This window comes from Cuculus canorus, chromosome 4, assembly GCF_017976375.1.
Source record: "Cuculus canorus isolate bCucCan1 chromosome 4, bCucCan1.pri, whole genome shotgun sequence".
NCBI classification, from domain to species: Eukaryota; Metazoa; Chordata; class Aves; order Cuculiformes; family Cuculidae; genus Cuculus; species Cuculus canorus.
Genome location: NC_071404.1, coordinates 75,044,344 through 75,063,390, shown reverse-complemented (window position 1 = coordinate 75,063,390; position 19,047 = coordinate 75,044,344). Strand labels below are relative to the sequence as shown.

Genomic DNA, 19,047 nt, shown 5'->3' with positions numbered 1-19,047 from the left:
CAGTGTCCTTCTGAAATGATAAATAAATGCAAGTGAATAACAATCTTACTGGAGGATATCATAAATGCACTAACTTTTGTGAGGCTTTCTTGTAAATATCCATATATTAATATATGCAAAAGAGTATCAACATGTGTGTTTCTCATTACACGTGCCTTTGGATCTGGGAGAGTAACAGTGGTTAGTTGGATATATGGAGGCAAAAATTAAGTTCCTCTTGAAAATCTTATTTCTTAAGAGAAAAAAGGTAGTATTGAGGAGAGGCAGTTTTTCCTTTTAGCAAGATTTAGATTAGTAGTTGGGTAAAAGAGGAACAGGGAAACCTCAAAATGTTTTTCAAAGATCAGGCAATTAGGAGCACACTGGTGTCCCAGTAGGGTAAGAGGTGCTGAAAAAGCATATGTATCCCTGCTGCCGTGTTCCCTGTGGCTACCAGGGAGTCACTGGGCATACCTACTCCCAGAAGGTCCTTCTCAATTTCTCTTACTTTCAGAAAGTGCTGCAGTATAAAGCACTAGAAGATGAAAAGTGGTACCACGCTGTAGTCGTTGGGGAACACCAGTACTGTTGATATTTTGTCTTGTTTCTTTTTTGCCTCCAGTTTAAGGGAAAATAATTTTTTTGCCTTTGACTTCATATTCATCTATAACATTAACAAGGTGAACACTGTTCCATGGTCTGAGCGCAGATACCTCAGATCCAATTTCTTTAAGTCACTCAATTTCTACAGTTATAATTTTTGCGGCAGTTTCTTATTACAAAATGTGGTGAGTCAGCCAGTTTGCCAATACGGAGATGCTGGCTGAATGACTGGAAATTAGAAAGCTGACTCCTTGCTGTGGAGGCTTCTGAAGTCAGAGAAGATGACACGCAAGCAAGGTATAGCGAGTCCACACTGATGGAGATGGCCTGAGTACAGTGAGCCAGCTCTTCCACAAAACCATGTTTTCATGTTGTCAGAAGACCACTTTGCTGCTGCTCTCATTCCTTCTGCCGTATCTGCTTCCCTAACGTGCAGATACAATTTGTCTGCTAGTCATGCGTCGGATTACCTTCGTCTTAACACAGTGCATCAGAAGGGTGTACCTGGTCTGTACAGGTTGGCCACTGGGAGCTTTATGCAACCTTTTGGTAGGTTCTCCCACTCCAGCACCAATTTGGCTAATTGTACCTCTTGTACCTCTGTGCTACGTACCCCATACCTTCATCTGAAGACCAGCTCACTTCACGTGCATAATTTTGATAACAGGTATCCATTCATGTGCCAAAGAGGTACAAAACAATAACTTGGCAGTGTTTGCTTATGTATACGTAAAAGTCACTCATAATTCAATTCTCAGAATTGAGTGTCACAGACTTCAGTTTCTCTAAACCACAGTAGATTCCTTCCTTTTAAGTCCTCTGTAACTGGTGCCTGTGTGCTAATCATTATCTTGTGAGATCTGTGTCCTAAAGAAAACTACCTGTGTGTCAGTCAGTTCTATGATACCGCATCTTCTGGTCTTGGTTGCAATGGTCACAATTTCAAAGTCAAAAAGAGCACATCATTTGTGTAAGAAGTAGCTCACTTCTATGAACAGAACAAAATCTAAGCACTGCAAGAAATTTCAGTCCTTAAGCATGATATTCAGAAGAGGTTGTTTTAAATGGCATTTATTGTATCAATACAAAGTTTAACTGAAATAACAAGAAGATCAACATTTCCCATTTATTCTTCTCCCCAGCAATAGTGAAAAGTGGTCTGAGGGCCATGGATAATGTATGTGACATAAAAGACTGATGGAAATTACCTGCAACTTTATAACAGATGAGGAAAGCTCACAAAAAAAAAAGAAAAAGCCAAAACCAAGAGGAATACAACCCACGTTTCCCCCAAAATTGACTCTTAGAACAATAATGCTGTCCCTGCTTAGAAACCTTTTACCTGATGAGGCTGCAGGGGGAGCGGGAGTTCAGTGCATCTTCCCCACATAAGCAAGCTCTTTTCTTTTCTGAGAAAAAACAATTCTAATACCGAATATCCTTCTCTTATGGTATTGCACTGTAATTGATGTCAGCAAAAGGCCAAATTTGGAAAACTCATTTTCTGTGTTTGATAGGAGTTTGTTCTGACTAGAAAGTGAGAATTCACTAATTTTACGAAGATATGTGAATATTACAATGTTTTCATCCAGGTACCAATAAAAAGCAACATGTAGTTATATGTAGTGAGAAGAAAGCTAGTATCAAGTAAAATGTGATCAACCATATGAAATCATCTGCTTACTTTTATTTGGCAATTAGGCTATTATTTTAATTGATTGTTCATAAAAAATATATTTAACAGCTTTGTCAACCCTTGTGTGACTGTTAAGTAATTCTGAGAATGATCTTGCTTTCCTAGGTACATGGATTTCTTCCCAACTCCTTCTAATGTCACCACTGACTTCCTCTTTGAGAAAAGTGCCAACTACTTCCATTCTGAGGAAGCCCCTAAGCGAGCTGCTTCCCTCATCCCCAAGGCCAAGATCATCACCATCCTCATTGACCCATCTGATCGGGCGTATTCCTGGTATCAGGTATGCACTTTAAAGGACACAAGCAGGCATAACTCAAGGTTTCCATCTTGAATCTTCTCTGTGTGTCCTTTCATTATATGTGTATATAAAGGATTTGGATAGTACAAGCTTTATTTCGTCAGTCAGTGCACCATGTGTAATCACCCATGGGCTGAGCTATCTGTCAGCGTAAACATAAAAATCTTTCAAAGCTTTAAATATCAGAAACCACCTTTTCAAAAGTGTGGCTGTAATATAAGCATATAAAACTCCTTACTTACCTGGTTAGTATATGTAATCACCACATAAAAAATTTGGTTTATAGACACAGTTAACAAGTTCATACTCAAAATACAAAGTAGATTAAGAAATTTTTGTTGTTATGGTCCACAGATTTCAACAGGAGTTTTGCAAAACAAAGATACTAGAAATAAGGGATTTTTTTTAAATTATAGAATTCCGGAGAGAACAAAGGTTTTAGAATTCCGTGACATGATGACTAGTAATCTTAGCCCTGAGTCTGGTCCCACAGCTTGCCCTGCTATAAGCCTGCATATATGTGTGTGTGTGTGTATTTACATCCCTTGTAGCCTATAAGCTATAGCCCTGACAGGAAGCTTGACTAGAAACCTTCTGAGATCCCTTCTCACCCGAATTATGCAATGATCCTCATAAGTTAGAGTGTTGAAAATTGCCTTTCTGCAAATTGTGTAAGCTGCAAGAAGAAAATATGAAACTACTAGAAACTAAAAATTCTTAGTATTTGTGTTTATTATGCCTGACTCATTTGTACAATACCTGCCATTCAGTTTATCAAAAATAAACTTTTATACATGACATTTCTAATGTCAGTCTAGCTTCTGATTTCTTTGGATACAATATTTATTGATACAAACAATGTTTATCCCAGTGTTTTCAACAGATTAGTACAGATAAAGACTTTTTAACTTAAGTAACTTTTAATGTAATTAATCGCTTATAGCAAGGTCAGGAAGACCAGGTCGGTGAGACCAACCAGTCTTGTTTTATTTTCCCAGCTTTTGTGGTCTGTAAAGTTGCAACGATGTAATTTTTTTTTACAGCATCAGCGATCACATGAAGATCCTGCAGCTCTAAAATTCAGCTTCTATCAGGTGATCACAGCTGGACCTCGAGCTCCGTCCGAGCTTAGAGCTCTCCAAAAGAGATGCCTAACGCCTGGATGGTACGCTACACATATTGAAAGATGGCTAACTTACTTCCCACCTTACCAGGTGAATAAGACTATAACTTGACATCCTAATCTTATACTAATCCTAATCCTGAAGTTTACCTCTGTAAAAGGCCTGTCTATTGAACACTGATCCTCAGGAGTTATCCTGGACATATCAGAGCATGTTTTAATACATTGATTATGATTATTCATAGTCATGTTCTAAGTAGTTGGTTGACATTTGCTAGGGATGTCATGTCTCAGCACCTTACAGCTGGGAGCTGCTTCTGCAAAACAAGTAAGAACAATAATCTGGAAGCTCAAGAAACATCACTGCTGCTCCTTGAGCTCTCTTGTACCCTGAACTGCCTTTAACTTACAGCTGGTTTTCATTTGTTCATGCTTCATTTCTCTGTTCCTGGCTCTTTCCTTTCTCTTCCACAGTGCTTTGTGGTCTCTTTAATATCAGATGATCCATCTAGGTTCCCAAAAGAAAAATGAAAGGAAAATAAAGGAAAGCTGTTCAATAATATTTCTCTGTACTCTGAGTGGCAGCAAGTATCAGGTAGCATCAAGGGAAGTAGCTGAGATATTGCACTTCCTGTGTGGGTCACGAAGAAATTTGGTGACTGAACACTTTGGGGTGTAAAAAATACCTTTTCCATCTGAAATGGGGATTACCACAAGGAAATTGATGTGATCTAGAGGTTTTATAGTGCCTTTAATATTGTCTATAAGCATCTTCACCCTCTTCTTGGTCCTTCCATGCAGTAATTTTCCACTATGTCAACCTCCTTAGGCTGTGATTGTCATAGAAAAGAAACCTGTAGCTGTGCAGGAGTTCACACACTATCCCACTGCTGTCCATACTGCTTGATTTTTAACACACTTCTGGCACAGTTTGGACTCATAGCGAAAAGCCTCTTGCCAAGCAGTTGCAGAGCACAGGTTCTTTCTTGATAACAGGATCCATTAGCATCAGTGAGTGTGGACACAAGCAATTTGGTTTTGCAGGTGAGAGAGTTTAGCAACATGGGTCCAGGTCATGCTGTGCCATTTGGCCACAAGACCGAAAAGCTGTCTCCATTTGGTTTAGTTAGCAATATAGATAAAGCCTTTGTGTACATCAAGGTGTTTGCTATCTCGGGCATCACCATTTTTTTCAGATTAATTCATGTTTTGCCTAACGTGACTTTTCTGTATCAAAGCACTGAGTCTCTTGTGCACCATGGTTTTGAAAATTCCTCACACACTGCCCATGACAGTGCAGCAACATATCAGAGCCCCCACTGGGACTCATTCGTGCACTGAAACAGTTTGGTGTGTTGGTGTTCCTAATTGTCTGCATTTGGTATGTATCAGTGATCCTGAATCCCCAACATCCTTCATGCGAAGACCCATTTCTCTTTGTGTCTTTGAGCTTCAAAGGGCATGTTTACAGACCCATAGCTTTCCGTACAGGTGGCACATAAGCAACCTGAAAACTGAATCTCCCTGCAAGTCTTTGTTGGCATATAACATACAAATCAGTAGCCTCCTTCTGGCCCTGTGTATGATCAAGCCTCAGAAGACGCTTATCCTGAGCCTGGAACATCATGTGGTATACAAGAACAGGCAGACAACATCACATAAGCAGTGTCTCCTTGGTAGATTTATTTCTGGAATGGATTTTTCTGGCATTAGCACTGTGTCTGGCAATAGTCCCCACCTAGCATTTGAAGATTGCTTTAGTTAGGGAGGGATGGCTGCAGTCTGAACCGTCTGTTTATCCAGGACTCGCTTAGCTGAGACAAGTTGGCTGAAGTCTGCACCTTCTGTTTTCCCAGAGTGTGCCAAGGAAGCTTTGATGCATCTAGTAGGTGTTTTTCTCCACATAGTCTCTTTTGGGCCAGCTTTACAGACTTTGAGGTACACAACACTGTAATATCGTGGTACTCATATGAAATTCTCTACGTAATGTATTCATTAACTTTTCTCTAAAAGTTCATGAATATTGAACAATGTGCATTGTCATACAACTTTTTGCCAGGTTTTACATCCCACAGTGAAGAACCAGCCCTGGTAGCCTTGTTTTTTCTTTGTAAAGGTACTAGGGATTAACTTGTATTGCGAAAACAACGGTATACAGTAGGCCATATCCAAACTAGTTTCAAAAAGCAGACCTAAAATCAGCTCGGCTTAAAAGTACAGCCTTATCTAAAAAAATGAGAGCTTTCCTTCACCAAAAGTGCTCTCACCCAGAGAAGCTAAGGCTGTCTCTAATTTTTAGCACTGTATAAATTTGGAGGTCTCTACACATGTGACTGAAATGAAGTCTTAATGTCTATTATGAAGTCAGCAGACATACAGAAAGTGATAGAAGCAGCAACAGGAATAGGTGAAGTTCCCCATTTCATTAGAAAAGCGGTAACAGCATGCCTGTCTTACGTGGAAAGAATTTGCAAATCTAAGAGTACTTTGTAAATTTGAGGTTCAAGTGTTTGAATTTTTATTCACTTAGTTTATTACTTTTAAATCATACAAAATTTCATCTTTTGTCTGGCCACGAAGACAGATCTCTAGAAGTTGAGAAGGCCAGGTTGGATGGGGCTTTGAGCGACCTGGTCCACTGGGAGGTGTCCCTGCCCATGGCAGAGGGTTGGAACTGGATGATATTCAAGGTCCCTTCCAACTCAAACCATTCTCTAATTCTGTAAGTTCAGGGAGCTCATGTCTCTGAAGTTAATTTCCCCTCAACAACTCATTGCTTCAATGCGGTTATACAGAAGAAAAGAGGACTTACTATGACAAGCTCCCTCGTGAGCCAAAGATAAGGTCATGCGCCAGCCCTGTAGGAAATCCAGCTGATTTTGCAACAGCCATCATTAAAAGGCCAGTCTGAAGCTGAAGGACTCATGCATGCTGTTTCTAAGCTGTTCTCTTCTGCAAACTGTCTCTCTTGCTCCTCTCCCGCCCAGGTCACGTTTAGACACGAAGTAACTCACATATAGTGGGAGTAGGAACTTAAACAATCTTTTCAACTGTCAGCAGTATTACCGTAAAATGATCAATACACTGTAAAGTTAGTCAAAATACTTCATCTGTACCATTTTCATTATACATCAAGGTATCTACTTTGTAAAAATTACACTGTCTCATTATTCCACCTCACTACTACATATAGTGCCTTAGATTTTGAAGAATTTCATGGAATTACATCTTCTTGAGATCAGGATATAAATATATCAGTACAGGTAAGGAAGACTTTTGCATCGGTTCCTTACAACCTCCCTGAAGGTTGAGAAAAGAGCGTTTTATTGTTGACAGCTCCCTGGGAGTGTCAGGAACTGGAATGAATTTCCGCTGGTGAAAGGTTTTTTTACATGTCTGGTTTGGGGTGGCAGAAGTGGGAATGGCACAGATATTTATCTCTATGTGTTTTTTAAATAGTGAAGGAAGAAACTCTCACTCCTTTTCTTTCAGATGGAAGTATCCCCTATTTGGGATGTGGGTTTTGACCTGTGTGCTATGAAGCACTGTTTCATAGCTTCAAAAACCATGAAGGCTGTTTTCAAAGCTTATCATAGAATCATAGAATGACTAGGTTGGAAGGGACCCACTGGGTCATTGAGTCCAACCTTATGTCTTATTAAAGCAGTGAGTTCAGTGAGTTTGAATTCAGGCAGTCATCATGCGTCTGATTGCAAAGACTTCTGGAATAAGCTACTGCTTTCTGAACAGTCTGATACTTCCACTCATCTGTATCACTAAATCTATGTGCTATATACGGGTAGTTCCAAAGACCAATCAAAAGAAAAGACATTTTCTCCCTTTTGATTATCCTCTGAAACCACATACTCTTGCAAGCCTGAAAGTTTCATCCAATCCTGGAAACATTTCATATGATTTTAGCCTCTCTGCTTGCACAGAATTGTAAAAGCAAGCTTCAGCACTGCCTGCAGAAGGAGATTGTTGAACCATCTGCAAATCTATTTTCCCTCTCCTTTTCATCACTAAAGCATGGTGGAAAAAGTAGAGATGTTTCCGTGACAGGAAACGAATGCTTAACTAGTCCATATGGGACCTTGCTTCTCTTCCAGCAGTCAGAGACGCAAACTTGCAGCACTACCATTGGGTCATTTGAGCATGATTCCCCATTTTGTTAAATTCTCAAGTAGGGTCTGTTTTCCTGAAGATCCACCTCCAGGTAAAAGGGTGGCCCTGTCTGAAGCAGTCTATCCTGAGAGTGTATATGGGCAAGCTCTTGAAAAGAAGAAAAAGAAATAACCTACCAGTACCTGGCTATCTTGGAGATGTGTTGCGCATACCGAATCTATATACATTTTGCATAAGGTCCTTGTAACATCTGCCTTGATCTGTATTCTCAAAGAAGTGTTTTTCATACAAGTATGTATTGTTGTGTGGGTTTAGAAGGAAGGCATTTCAATTAACATCTGCCTACTGGTTTCTCTCTTTCTGGTCATTTCCAGTGATGAGGTTTTCAACATTGCTGTAACATAAATTCATATATGTTTGGGACTATGAGAATTACAGGTTATTTCTCTAGCCATTAATACCCATTTGTTCAAGGCTGGACAAATCTCACTCAATTTCCTGCCAATATTTCTTATCTTTCTAGATCATTCACTGCTATTTCTCTTTTGTCACAACAGCTTCCAATTAAATATCATTCCAGATTTAATTAACTTGCCATTTACGCTGCTGCCAGGTCATGAACAATGATGACAATTAAAACTCAACCAATTATCATTCTCTAGGGCAGTATTCTCCATATAATGAATGAGTTTGACAGACGTGGAAGTTTCAGTTTGAAGTTTGAAATAATGATTTTTAAATTAAACTTCCATATATTTTATTTGTTGTAGTTGCTAATTATCGATGGACAGCAGTTGAGAACTGACCCATCTACCGTAATGGATGAAGTACAGAAATTTCTGGGAGTCTCTCCTCATTATAACTACTCTGAGGCCCTAACGTGAGTTATTTTAATCATCATTTTCACATGTTCTACAGTCCTAAAATGCCAGTTAGTCAGTAAGCAAGCTCACTGCAAGATAAAGCCTCTCATACTTCTCCTTCAAGCTGTCAGTAAGATGTGTTCTTCAGTGTCTGCAAAGAACACAGCTGAGGGTTAGATTTTCTGTGAATCATCCAGTGAGCCACTTAGTGCGGAGCTTGACTGTTACAGAGATAGACCTCTGACAAATAGACAAAGAGAGCTTTGTGAGACTTGCATATGAATTTGGGATGAGTTGAAAGGAATTTTATGTCCCTAAGTGGAACATGGAATGCTGACATGCATAAACAGAAAGGAAAGTGAATTAGTTTCTCTTTATTTTTGACATTAGCTGCAACACAGGTTCAGTGGTATCAGTCAGGAATGTAACATCCACTCTGTACCTCCTAAATAGACATATCCACAAATCCTTTTGATTGTGACATTTAGATTTGGTTGCCCTTAAAATAAGTCTGATAACCTTAGGTTTAGCCTTTTGAGTCTTCAGTCCAAACTCGGGAGAGGCATCCTCCTTGCAGTATCTCACAGCCTTTATGCTGCAAAATATTTGTTTCAGGTTCGATTCACATAAAGGTTTCTGGTGTCAGCTCCTGGAAGAAGGAAAAACAAAGTGTCTTGGAAAGAGCAAAGGTAGAAAATATCCTCCTATGGATTCTGAGGTAAAACATTATGTTTGTTGATATATGCCTACATATGGAGACATTTTAGAAGCTTTCCTTTCAATCACACCTCAGTAAATTCAAAGTAATTGCATCGGCTTCAATGTGATTCTTAATTTACGTGACTATCTAAGAGCAGAATCAGATCCTTTTCTTTGACTTCAATGTTCATTCTGGACAACCATTTTTGCTCTTGAAATTATCTTTACAGTTTAGCCCCTAACTGAAGAGCTTAAACTTGCATGCAGTAGATAGCATAAACCAATATATATTGCATAACAGAAAGTAAAGCTTTGACACAGGTAAAACAAACTTTGAAATCTAGAATTCACAGCAACTGCAGTATAGCATTTTATAAAATGAAAATATCTCTTTCTATCCTTCAGTGCAGGGCTTTTCTGTCAAGCTACTACAGAGATCACAATGTGGAACTGTCAAAACTCCTACACAAATTGGGACAACCCCTGCCATCATGGCTGAGACAGGAGCTACAGAAAGTAAGATAGCATTGAAGAAAGGCTTTTTGAAATCTCTCTTCCACAGTTCAGTCATCATACCTAAAGTCTCTCCAGTAGCTACCAGAAGGTCTTGTAAGAGAATCCTCTTCAAAAAAGAGCAAAAGGTAGACATTATTTCCATATGCTGGCATGTGGATTGTGGAAAATACGTGCATTTCTTAGAGCTCTGGAGGGCCAAATCTTTCTCATAAATTTTTCTGGGCCTGTGGACTTGTGGACTACTGTGCACATATGTGGAAGTTATTTGCAACTGGTTTAAGCTTCTGAGATACATGACCTATCCAATTTCACGGTAAATATTTACAGTTTTATATATCAGTTTAAAAGTATTGTGTCTCATGTAGGTTTTGTAGCCCGTTGTTAGACCACTGATGGTTTTTCTCATTATTTGATTATCGTTTTGCATAAAATAAGAAAACTTAATGTAACACAAAATGCCAGGTGTATTTCTGCCTTTGGAATCAGTTTGCTAATATCCGAAGTGTGTAGTAACAAGGGTGAGAAGTACACAGCAACAAAATACACGGAGCAAAATCTGGAAGCCACAGGCAAAAGCAGTGTGGAACAAACAAACACACACACACAAAACTTTACCTGTGATTATAGCGACAAGGCCCTGCAGTGCGCTAGAGGCCTTTGTCCGTAATTACTATGTCTGATTTTGTACCAACTGAACTGGCAAAATACAGAATATAGCCATTATCTGACAGAAATTTAATTGGACATGTGAAGCTTAAAAGTTGCAGTGTAATCCTTATGAGCAGTATTACGTTTCAACAATTGTGAACCAGACAGAAGCAGTGCAATGAGCAGGCTTTCACTTCTGGTTTCTGTGAGTGGCCAGATCTGGATACTGCTTTCAGAACTGACACTGCTGTGAGTCAGGAGTGAATGAAAAACTAGTAAAGAGCAGAAACAGATCCATACTTAGATTGCCTTAATTTGCACCACTATTTTTTTTCCTTAATTTATTTGTCTTCCATCTATGTTTTGTGTATTCCAAGATCCCTCAGCCTGATCTAAACTGTAGCATCTTTTAGTAACCTTCAGTTTATGTCAGCTGCAAAATCCTACTAGATTTCCAGATGGAAGTACTGGTTCTAGTTCCACATATTTTAAACATGTTTGGTATTAAATATTAGAAATAAGCTTTAAGGGAAAAAAAAAAAACCCAATATGTAGTCACGATAGAAAATTACAGTCTAATGGCAAACACAAATATCCAGCCTTACATTCATGTGACACGTGTCAGTGGTACATCTCACAGTGCATCGGTTGAGATGTGGATAAAGTCTAATAAATAGTACTTAATAGTTGAGAAGGAAGATCAATGAGAAATTCAGCTGAGTATGGCCTTAATGCTTGTCCACTCAGCTTTAGCTCTGAGTGTTTCTAAAGGCATGAAGAGGTGGTGAAAACAAAACCTACAGAACTAAATGCAATGTTTTTATAGTAGCTCTATAATATTATCACAATTTGTTTTAGGGTAAATCGATAAAACCATGCATCAAATGGTGGAAAAACTTTATATGTCTCAGTGCTCTTTTACAACATTCATGTAATTATATAATTTAACTTTCAAGGTAATGGAATGGAAACCAGTCTGTTATTCCCTAAACAGAAAACAGATGTTGAGATCCTTACTGTACCTCTAAGTGGTAATTTTTATTATTTATTGTTTTTGTCTATGTAATACCTGGGTTTGATAGGCCTGTAAAGAAAAAATCTAGACAAATTTGCTGTATATAACTATTCTTTGTGCAGCACATTTTTGCTAAGGGAGTATGCATGATTAATGATGAGGACCTACTAGAGTAGACATTTTTAAAGATGAACATCTTTATTATTTATTAGACAGAATGGGAAATTTTCATTTCACTTTAAATATTCACTGGAATATGGATTAATCACAAAAGCTGACTTGTCTTAAAATACTTCTTATTTGATAAAAGAAACACTCTGGATTCTGAACATCTGTAAAAGCAAATACTCTGCATGCTATGGACAGCTCACGCATCAGGCAAGTGTCTATGTAGATTTATTACAACTAGAATGAATAACTGGAGAAAATACCTGGGGGATTCATCCTGGTGTGATTGATTTTACCCTTGATATAACTTGATGTAACATCATTCAAACATTTCTTTAAAAATCTGCAGGGACTGCACGAAGTTCCTGGTTTGTGCACTGCTGCCTCAGTTATTCCATGCGAACAGCAAAAAGAAAACAGGAAAAACCTTGGGCACTACCAAGTGTATGAAATTTTCATGGCGAGAGGACTTTCTGCACACAAACTGAGTGCCTCCTGTGTACAGGAGTAATGGCCTTCAGCCGCATTCATAGTTTGTTCTAGGTTTTCAAGAACTCCCTTCGTCTTCTTTGTCTGGGAAATCGAGGTCCCCACAGAATGAGAATGAGGGGTCAGTCAGGGAGAGAGTGGTGATGGAGCACACATATTGGTCGCATTGTCCCTCCAGGAATTTTACGACAGGCAAGGTTATGTGTCTCAGATCTGTGGACAACCTCTGTGAGTCCTCTCTGAGGTAACGGCAAGGAGGCCCCTACCATTATTGGTGGTCCAGTAGAACAGCCCAGCTGCAGTCACCGTGTAGCGTTGGGAGGATGAGCCTCCCACGTGCACAGCTTCAGCCTTGGGTGGACGAGGCTTGGTTTGGCAGCTAAACACAAATCTCATCCTCTGGGAAGGAGTGCCATGGTCACTCAAGTCCTGATGAGGAACATCAAGGTGGAGCTCTTGTATCCTCCCAATGCCCTTGACTAAGGGTGGAAATCAGGAACAAAATGAGTAAATTCCTAGGGAAATCTTCAGTGGATTCCTGTGGTAACTACCCATACTGTGAATAAAGTAGCTGGACCTGGAAATGTGCATCTGAAAGGGCGTGATATTGAAGCTCACATTGAGATGCAGCTGTTAAGCACCAGCATCTTTAGAAGAGGCACTGTGGGATTAGCTTTTTGTACCCTGGTGGGGGCAGTCCCAGACACAAAAGCAGTAGAGAAGTACAGGCAAACTGATGGTCCTCCTTGTAGTTCAGGATTTCTGAGTTTCACTTAATACCTGTTTATACAAAGATGAAGATGGTGTGAAGCCAATTTCTCTTTTCTCCAGAACCATTCTATTTAAATATGTTTTTACATTTAACAGGAGACTTTAAAAAAACAGAACGACTTTTAATGTGCAGCCAGCTTGGTGAAGAACAAAGAATCTGAGCAAAGCATGCAGACAACAGCTATGATTTTGATTCCCAAAATCATAGGATGCACATGAGTACAGATGAGTAAGCAAGTCATACAACATGAATTATCTGACCAAGTTTAACCTCTTCTATTGGCAGCTTACCTACGGTCAGTGTTTGATTTCCAGAAATAGGCTATCAGTATCAACACTCTTAAAAAATACTGATTCATTACAATGAATTTGCATTTGCTGGTCAAAGTCACCTGTTTTGTTGTGGTTGGGAACACAGCCATGGTTTCTGTTCCCCTGGTAGATAAATACAGAAGGAATTTCTTTAACAAATGTTTGATTATGTGAGCTTCACCTTTATGTTAATGTATATGATTCTGAAATTTGCTTTCTGCAGACACCTGTGGTATTAAAAGTCAATGTGTGATTATGAGCAGAAAGTGACCATTGAGGGGGGCTGTAAACACAGAGCCTGATATGAAATCACTTAATTATTTGAGCAAACATTCCTGAAAATACTGTGATATTCTCCCAGTTCTATTTGTGCAGAAAGACTTTAGTTTCAATGTTTTGCAGACTATCTTGTACAGAATATCCTTTTTCATTGCTTAAAAATGTGAAACTTCCTCAGGAAGAAATTAAATAGCTATTTCAATGTTTATAGATGTAATACTCTTGTCATTCACATTGAATGAAAATTGCTGGAAACATTTTTCTCCAAGTTTTTTAAAATAAAAAATAGATATTATTCTGATAGTGGCATGGTATCTGAAGTGCAACAATAAACTCTGATAAGAAAATGTACTGCTCTGTGGAGGTGATCTTTTATGTTCACAAACATTGTCCTTTTCCAGGTTTGTTAGCAGCTGTTGCAGCTTGACACTGAGCTACAACACAACCCAGGAGCACCGGAGCAGCATGAAATGTTTTCAGAAATGAAAAACATTGCTTACTCTCTCTGTGAGTGAATATTACTGCTTTATGCAGCTGCTCGTTTTACTGCTTTTGCTTCCTGCTTACTTTTTATTTCTTTTGCCAGAAATTGCTAATGTGGTATAGAAGCGTTTCTAAAGCTTGCTATTTTTAAGATAACAAGCAGACTTTATTCAAATTATTTGCTTTGGGAATTCAATAGTTGTGCCAATGCATCAGCCTACACAGACATGAGAGCGCCTTTCTGAGGAGAAGCTTCTCGAGATGGTATGAAGGTCCAAAGGAAAATTTAGTTATCAACAAATTGAGAACAGAATAGAAAAGTGTGCTGTTTAACTGGGCAAAATCTGCTTACTATCTTCATAGAGGTGCAGAAAACAGGAAACCTGTGTTAACAAATTATTCTGTTTATTACAGAGAAATGATGCAGCCTATAGTTTAGAAGTTTAAGCTTCTTTTATAATACTTCTCTCTATAATCTCCCAAGAATAACGAAAGTAGAAACAGTTAAAAAGGTACTAAGCAAAAGGACCTCGCCTACCTCACCTCTGCCTCCAGTTTATCTGCTTTCATTTAATGTTTCTTGTCAATTCTTCCAATCCCAAATTCTTAGATTGGAAATCAAAGGCAAAAGACTATTGTCTCTGTGGATCACGTGGATCAAGAAAGCACAACAGTCAGCATCACAAATCACAGGAACAGGAAAGTAATTAACAGCTGAAACTAAGGGCTGGGCAAACCTGAATGGAAGAGGAATTTAGAGAAATTAAGGGTGACAGATTTGAAAAGCAGGTAGTGAGCTTGAGTTTTCACCACTAGTTTCTGTCAGATTAATTCTTTCTTTCTTTTTTGATACAATATTTTCTTTCTTCCGGTCCCTTTTTCTGTTGTGATCCTCTTTCTCTTGAGAAATACAGATGGGAAATAAGGCTCGTGTACTGTTAATTGCTAAGACAGCCATCAATCCAGTAGCCAGTAGCACAAGGTCACTTTCAGATCTCTTCCAAAAGCTATGACAGGAGGGTGACCTTGTTCAACCATGATTGCCAGTTCAGATCCTCTAACCTGTGTTGTTCAGGAGATTTAGAGAAATAGGCTTTTGCCCATAAAGAAATCTTACTGTTGTCTCTCCAATTATATTATTGGGACTGTTTCCCAATAAAGTTTTCTTTAGCTACGTTCTGAACCGATATACTCCAGTGTAAAGAAAAGCAAACCCCAAACCAAATCAGAAGAACGTTTTTTGCATAACTTTTTATACAAACACAATACGTTTATTTTAGCTATAGGACTCTGAAAGGAAAAAGGCAGGAGGCAGCTCTTTCATGACAGAGAAGAAATAAAATCCCTGCAGGCAAGCGGTGCGAGGTCAGAACAGCTGAGGCTTGGCTAAAGACACAGGTAGGACTGGGAATTGTCTCTGCACTCCTGTACAATCCTGGCAGCTCTTTCATCATTCATAGAATCTTGGAGTGCTTTGGGTCAGAAAGGGACCTTCAAGATCATCCTGTTCCATCCAGCCTGGCTTTGAACACCTCCAGGGATGGGGCATCCACTCGTGGGGCCTTAACGATGTGACCAAGCGCACACACAGCGTGTGCATCCCTCACCGATCTGTGTGTGCAGGTGTCTGCGAGCAGCGCCCACAGCAGCGCACCAGGGCCGCCTCGCAGCCTCCCTGCCATGGATCCCTCAGTCCATTTTCCCTTGAGACGCTACTCGGTAGCTCCAGAAAGGAAGAGACAGCAAAATAAACGGATTCAACCCTCTCTGCCGCTGTCGCCTACCCGCACTCCGACCGCCACGCCCCGCAGCCCCGCCCCGCCGCCTCACAGCCCCGCCTCACAGCCCCGCCTGCCGCCTCACAGCCCCGCCCGCCGCCGCAGCCCGCCCTTTTTCCCGGCAGCGCGCGCGGCTGCAGCCACGCGGGGAGGGGGCTGCCGTTCGCGTGCCGTTGGCGGGCAGCTGGCTGGGCGGGCGCGCGGGCAAGGGGCGCGCGGGCAAGGGGCGCGCGGGCAAGGGGCGCGCGGGCAAGGGGCGCGCGGGCAAGGGGCGCGCGGGCAAGGGGCGCGCGGGCAAGGGGCGCGCGGGCAAGGGGCGCGCGCGAGGCGGGCGCGCGGGCAAGGGGCGCGCGGGCAAGGGGCGCGCGCGAGGCGGGCTCTTCCCCACAGGAGCGGCGGGACCTGAGGAGCGGAGCGGAGCTCCCGCGGGCGCGGCGGGACCCGAGAGGAACGCAGCGGAGCCGCCGCAGGTGAGATCCGGGGCGAGGGAATATGGCGGGGGGGGCGGGGGGTGTGCTAAGATGGCGGCAGCCACGTGTTGTGGGGGGGGAAATCCATGACTCCATGGGGGCCGCCGCCTGTGGCTGTCCCCCTTCCTAGGCATGGAAGAGCAGCTCCTCGCTAATTGGCAAAGCTTCTACCCGCGCGTGGGTATGGGTTGTTGACTGTAGCGAGGGACAGGCCGTCTGGGCCGCTCCGCGCTTCTAGGTGTTTTTACCTGATGGTGGTGCCGAGAGTGCGGCAGATGAACTTTCTAAGACTGGATTTAGAAAGCCAGCGCCGTTCGGCAGGGCTGGGCAGCACGGGGGAGCGATCTCCGTCGGCCCTGTGCAGCAGGACGAGCTGGGCACAGAATATGTCTCCCACTCACAGGTACATGGGACAACAGATTTCCCCAGAAATCTTACGCCTGTTCTGCTACTTTGCAAAGGCTGGTTTTAATGTTATTACGAACTTAACAACAGTCAAATCTCTGCTAATTTGGAGCTTTGGAGCCAACTGTTTGTTTAACCTTGCATTGGAGACTGGGAAAGGCTGCAAAAAACACAGCAATTCAGCACAGGCCATACTGAACATGAGGTGTTTCAGTACCTGGAAAAAACACTATTTTAAAAAAAACATAGTATCAGAGGCGATGCGGAAAATGCCGGCAAATAAGCTCTCTCGGGCTTCTTTGGGAGTCGTAGAAAGCCAGCACCCTTTATCAGTCCTGGGCAAAATGAGGCAGTGATCCCACTCGAGCCTGCGCGGTGAGGCAAAAGCTGGGCACAGAACGTAATTCCAACTTGGGTGCAGAGGGGATGTACTGAAGATGCATCTGTTCAGCACGGGTCATATTTCACACGAGACATTATCATTTCCAAAAGAATAAAGAGCGTAACTGTTGATTTTCTGTTTTCTCCCTCTTTTTCCTCAATAAGTGGTTAGAAGCCAGTGTTTAACCATGTGCTTCCCCCCTTTTTTTTCTTCCTTTAGGAATGCTGAAGATAAGGAGACAGATCTGTTGCTGTTAAAGATTCTCCAGAAAAAGAAACTGAGTATGTATTATGTAATAAGCTCTTAAAAGTGAGGGTTTGGGCAGGAATAATGCTGATTTGATAATTTATACGTAGAGACTGAACTCCTGGTGTCACCAAAATCAGGAAAAGAAACTCCTCAACACCAGTTCTGTCCATTACCACATACATGGTAGGCAGATAAATCTTGTGTATGCCGACTGTTATGAGTAGCAGGTTTTCATACACTGAATTTATACATATATATTTATATTTCATGTAAAAATCATACATATTAATCACATTTCCCAATACTAATTACAGTTAAGCGTTCTCCCCTTTGCACATGCTTGCTACAGTCCTTTGTTGAGCCTGAGGTCTGTTATGTAGCCCTGCACCCTATTTCATTGGAATCTGGCCGCCTCTGAAGTTTCCATTTAAGGTTCAAAGTAAGGATTATGTTGACCTCCAATCTTTTTGGCTCCTGAAGTACTGGCCAGATGCCGGTCTTCAGCAATCTTCTGCTTTCTCATTGTTCTGTTCCTTGAATAGGAAGGAATAAACAAAAGGGGAGGGATGAATTGTTCATTAACTCCTGTGACTAGATTAGATTAGATATTAGTATGGACACTGCATTCTACGTAGCAGCTCATATTGTTTTTTTCAGGGGTACAACACTGACTCTTGTCTGTTGGAACCAAGATGTAGGCTTGGTGCTTTGTTTTCAAGGCATGTTTTGCTTGTAAGCTTTATTGTCAGAAAAATGTAAACAACTGCATGAGTTAGTGTTGCTCAGAAGAATTGGACTAGGGTGTAGGTATGCAAGGTATACTGGATCATGGGAAAATGTATGTCGCCAGTACTTTTGCCTGCCAGACTGGAGGCATCCAAATCCACAGTTTGTCAGGGATGTCTGTGCAAGAGGAATGTCTTAAGCATGTGTCTGACTTAATGAAGTGAGTACTGAGAGTGATCTGCAGAAGCAGGAGGACATGTCGAGGTGATATTAATAGCTTTGTCTCAGAGCAAGTTTACAGCTCCTAGGAGGGCGCTGTACTGTCCAGTGATGTTTTCTGTCTTGTTTTCTTGTATGTTTTTCTGGTAGCAATATTAAACTGCCTCAAACTTGTTTTTACAGGGGAGAAACACTCTTGAGTTGTGGTGACAGAAGATGGGGCTAAATTCCACATGTGAATTCTAAATGTAACTGTGACTAGAACTTTAATTTTTTTCTTGGGGTAAGGGTGGATCTGTTGAGTATTCTGGAATTGCCTTTTGCGAGCAATAGTATTTCTGGTTATGAAGCAGAACTAGCAAAAGCTAATTTTAGGCTAGGTCTCGATCTCCCTTTAGACATCGTGGCTTTTTTTTTTTTTTTTTTTAAATAAACTTAAAGCCTGAAAGAGATGTTCTGCAGTCCACCTTGCAAAGGGGAACTGGAATGTAGTTTAGTGTGATTGAAATGAGCCTTAACTACTTCTGAACAGAAGTATAGTAATGCTGTTTTCAGGCTGCTGTGGTTGCTCCTGTGTTTTGCCTGTCACCTAGGTGTAAGCAATTCTAATGGTGTTCTCAGTAAGTAGTTCAGTGGCTCTGCTGCACTCTGCCATGTGGCTCACCATACTGCAGTGTTATTAAATCACTAACATGCGTCTTCAGTGGTGGCTCTTGTTGGGGCGTGTTAGATTGTCGCAAGGAGTATGTGT

The 19,047-nt window shown here is 41.1% G+C and overlaps 1 protein-coding gene and 1 non-coding gene across 7 annotated transcripts in view; both read left to right on the top strand.

Annotated features, from left to right (window-relative positions):
• The window catches only part of LOC104065725 (N-deacetylase and N-sulfotransferase 3), a 72,498-nt gene extending 56,579 nt beyond the window's left edge, over window positions 1–15,919 (top strand). For 3 of the 6 annotated variants that reach the window (XR_008449837.1, XR_008449835.1, XR_008449836.1), the window contains exons 10-16: window positions 2,384–2,558; window positions 3,620–3,790; window positions 8,595–8,704; window positions 9,303–9,405; window positions 9,792–10,215; window positions 13,986–14,091; window positions 15,348–15,919. Coding sequence is in view for 1 of the 6 variants with exons in the window: in XM_054066320.1 (XP_053922295.1) it covers window positions 2,384–2,558; window positions 3,620–3,790; window positions 8,595–8,704; window positions 9,303–9,405; window positions 9,792–9,911 (679 nt within the window). In the remaining 5 variants the exon portion in view is untranslated. Of the gene's footprint in view, window positions 1–2,383; window positions 2,559–3,619; window positions 3,791–8,594; window positions 8,705–9,302; window positions 9,406–9,791; window positions 13,950–13,985; window positions 14,092–15,347 lie in introns of those variants that run through there. The other 3 variants (XR_008449838.1, XR_008449839.1, XM_054066320.1) reach the window with 3 other exon arrangements.
• A 478-nt stretch (window positions 15,920–16,397) lies between these two features.
• On the top strand, window positions 16,398–16,521 carry LOC128852202 (small nucleolar RNA SNORA24). The gene has a single exon (XR_008449910.1). It is a non-coding gene; the product is annotated as a small nucleolar RNA SNORA24 (small nucleolar RNA).
• Window positions 16,522–19,047: the final 2,526 nt, after the last annotated feature.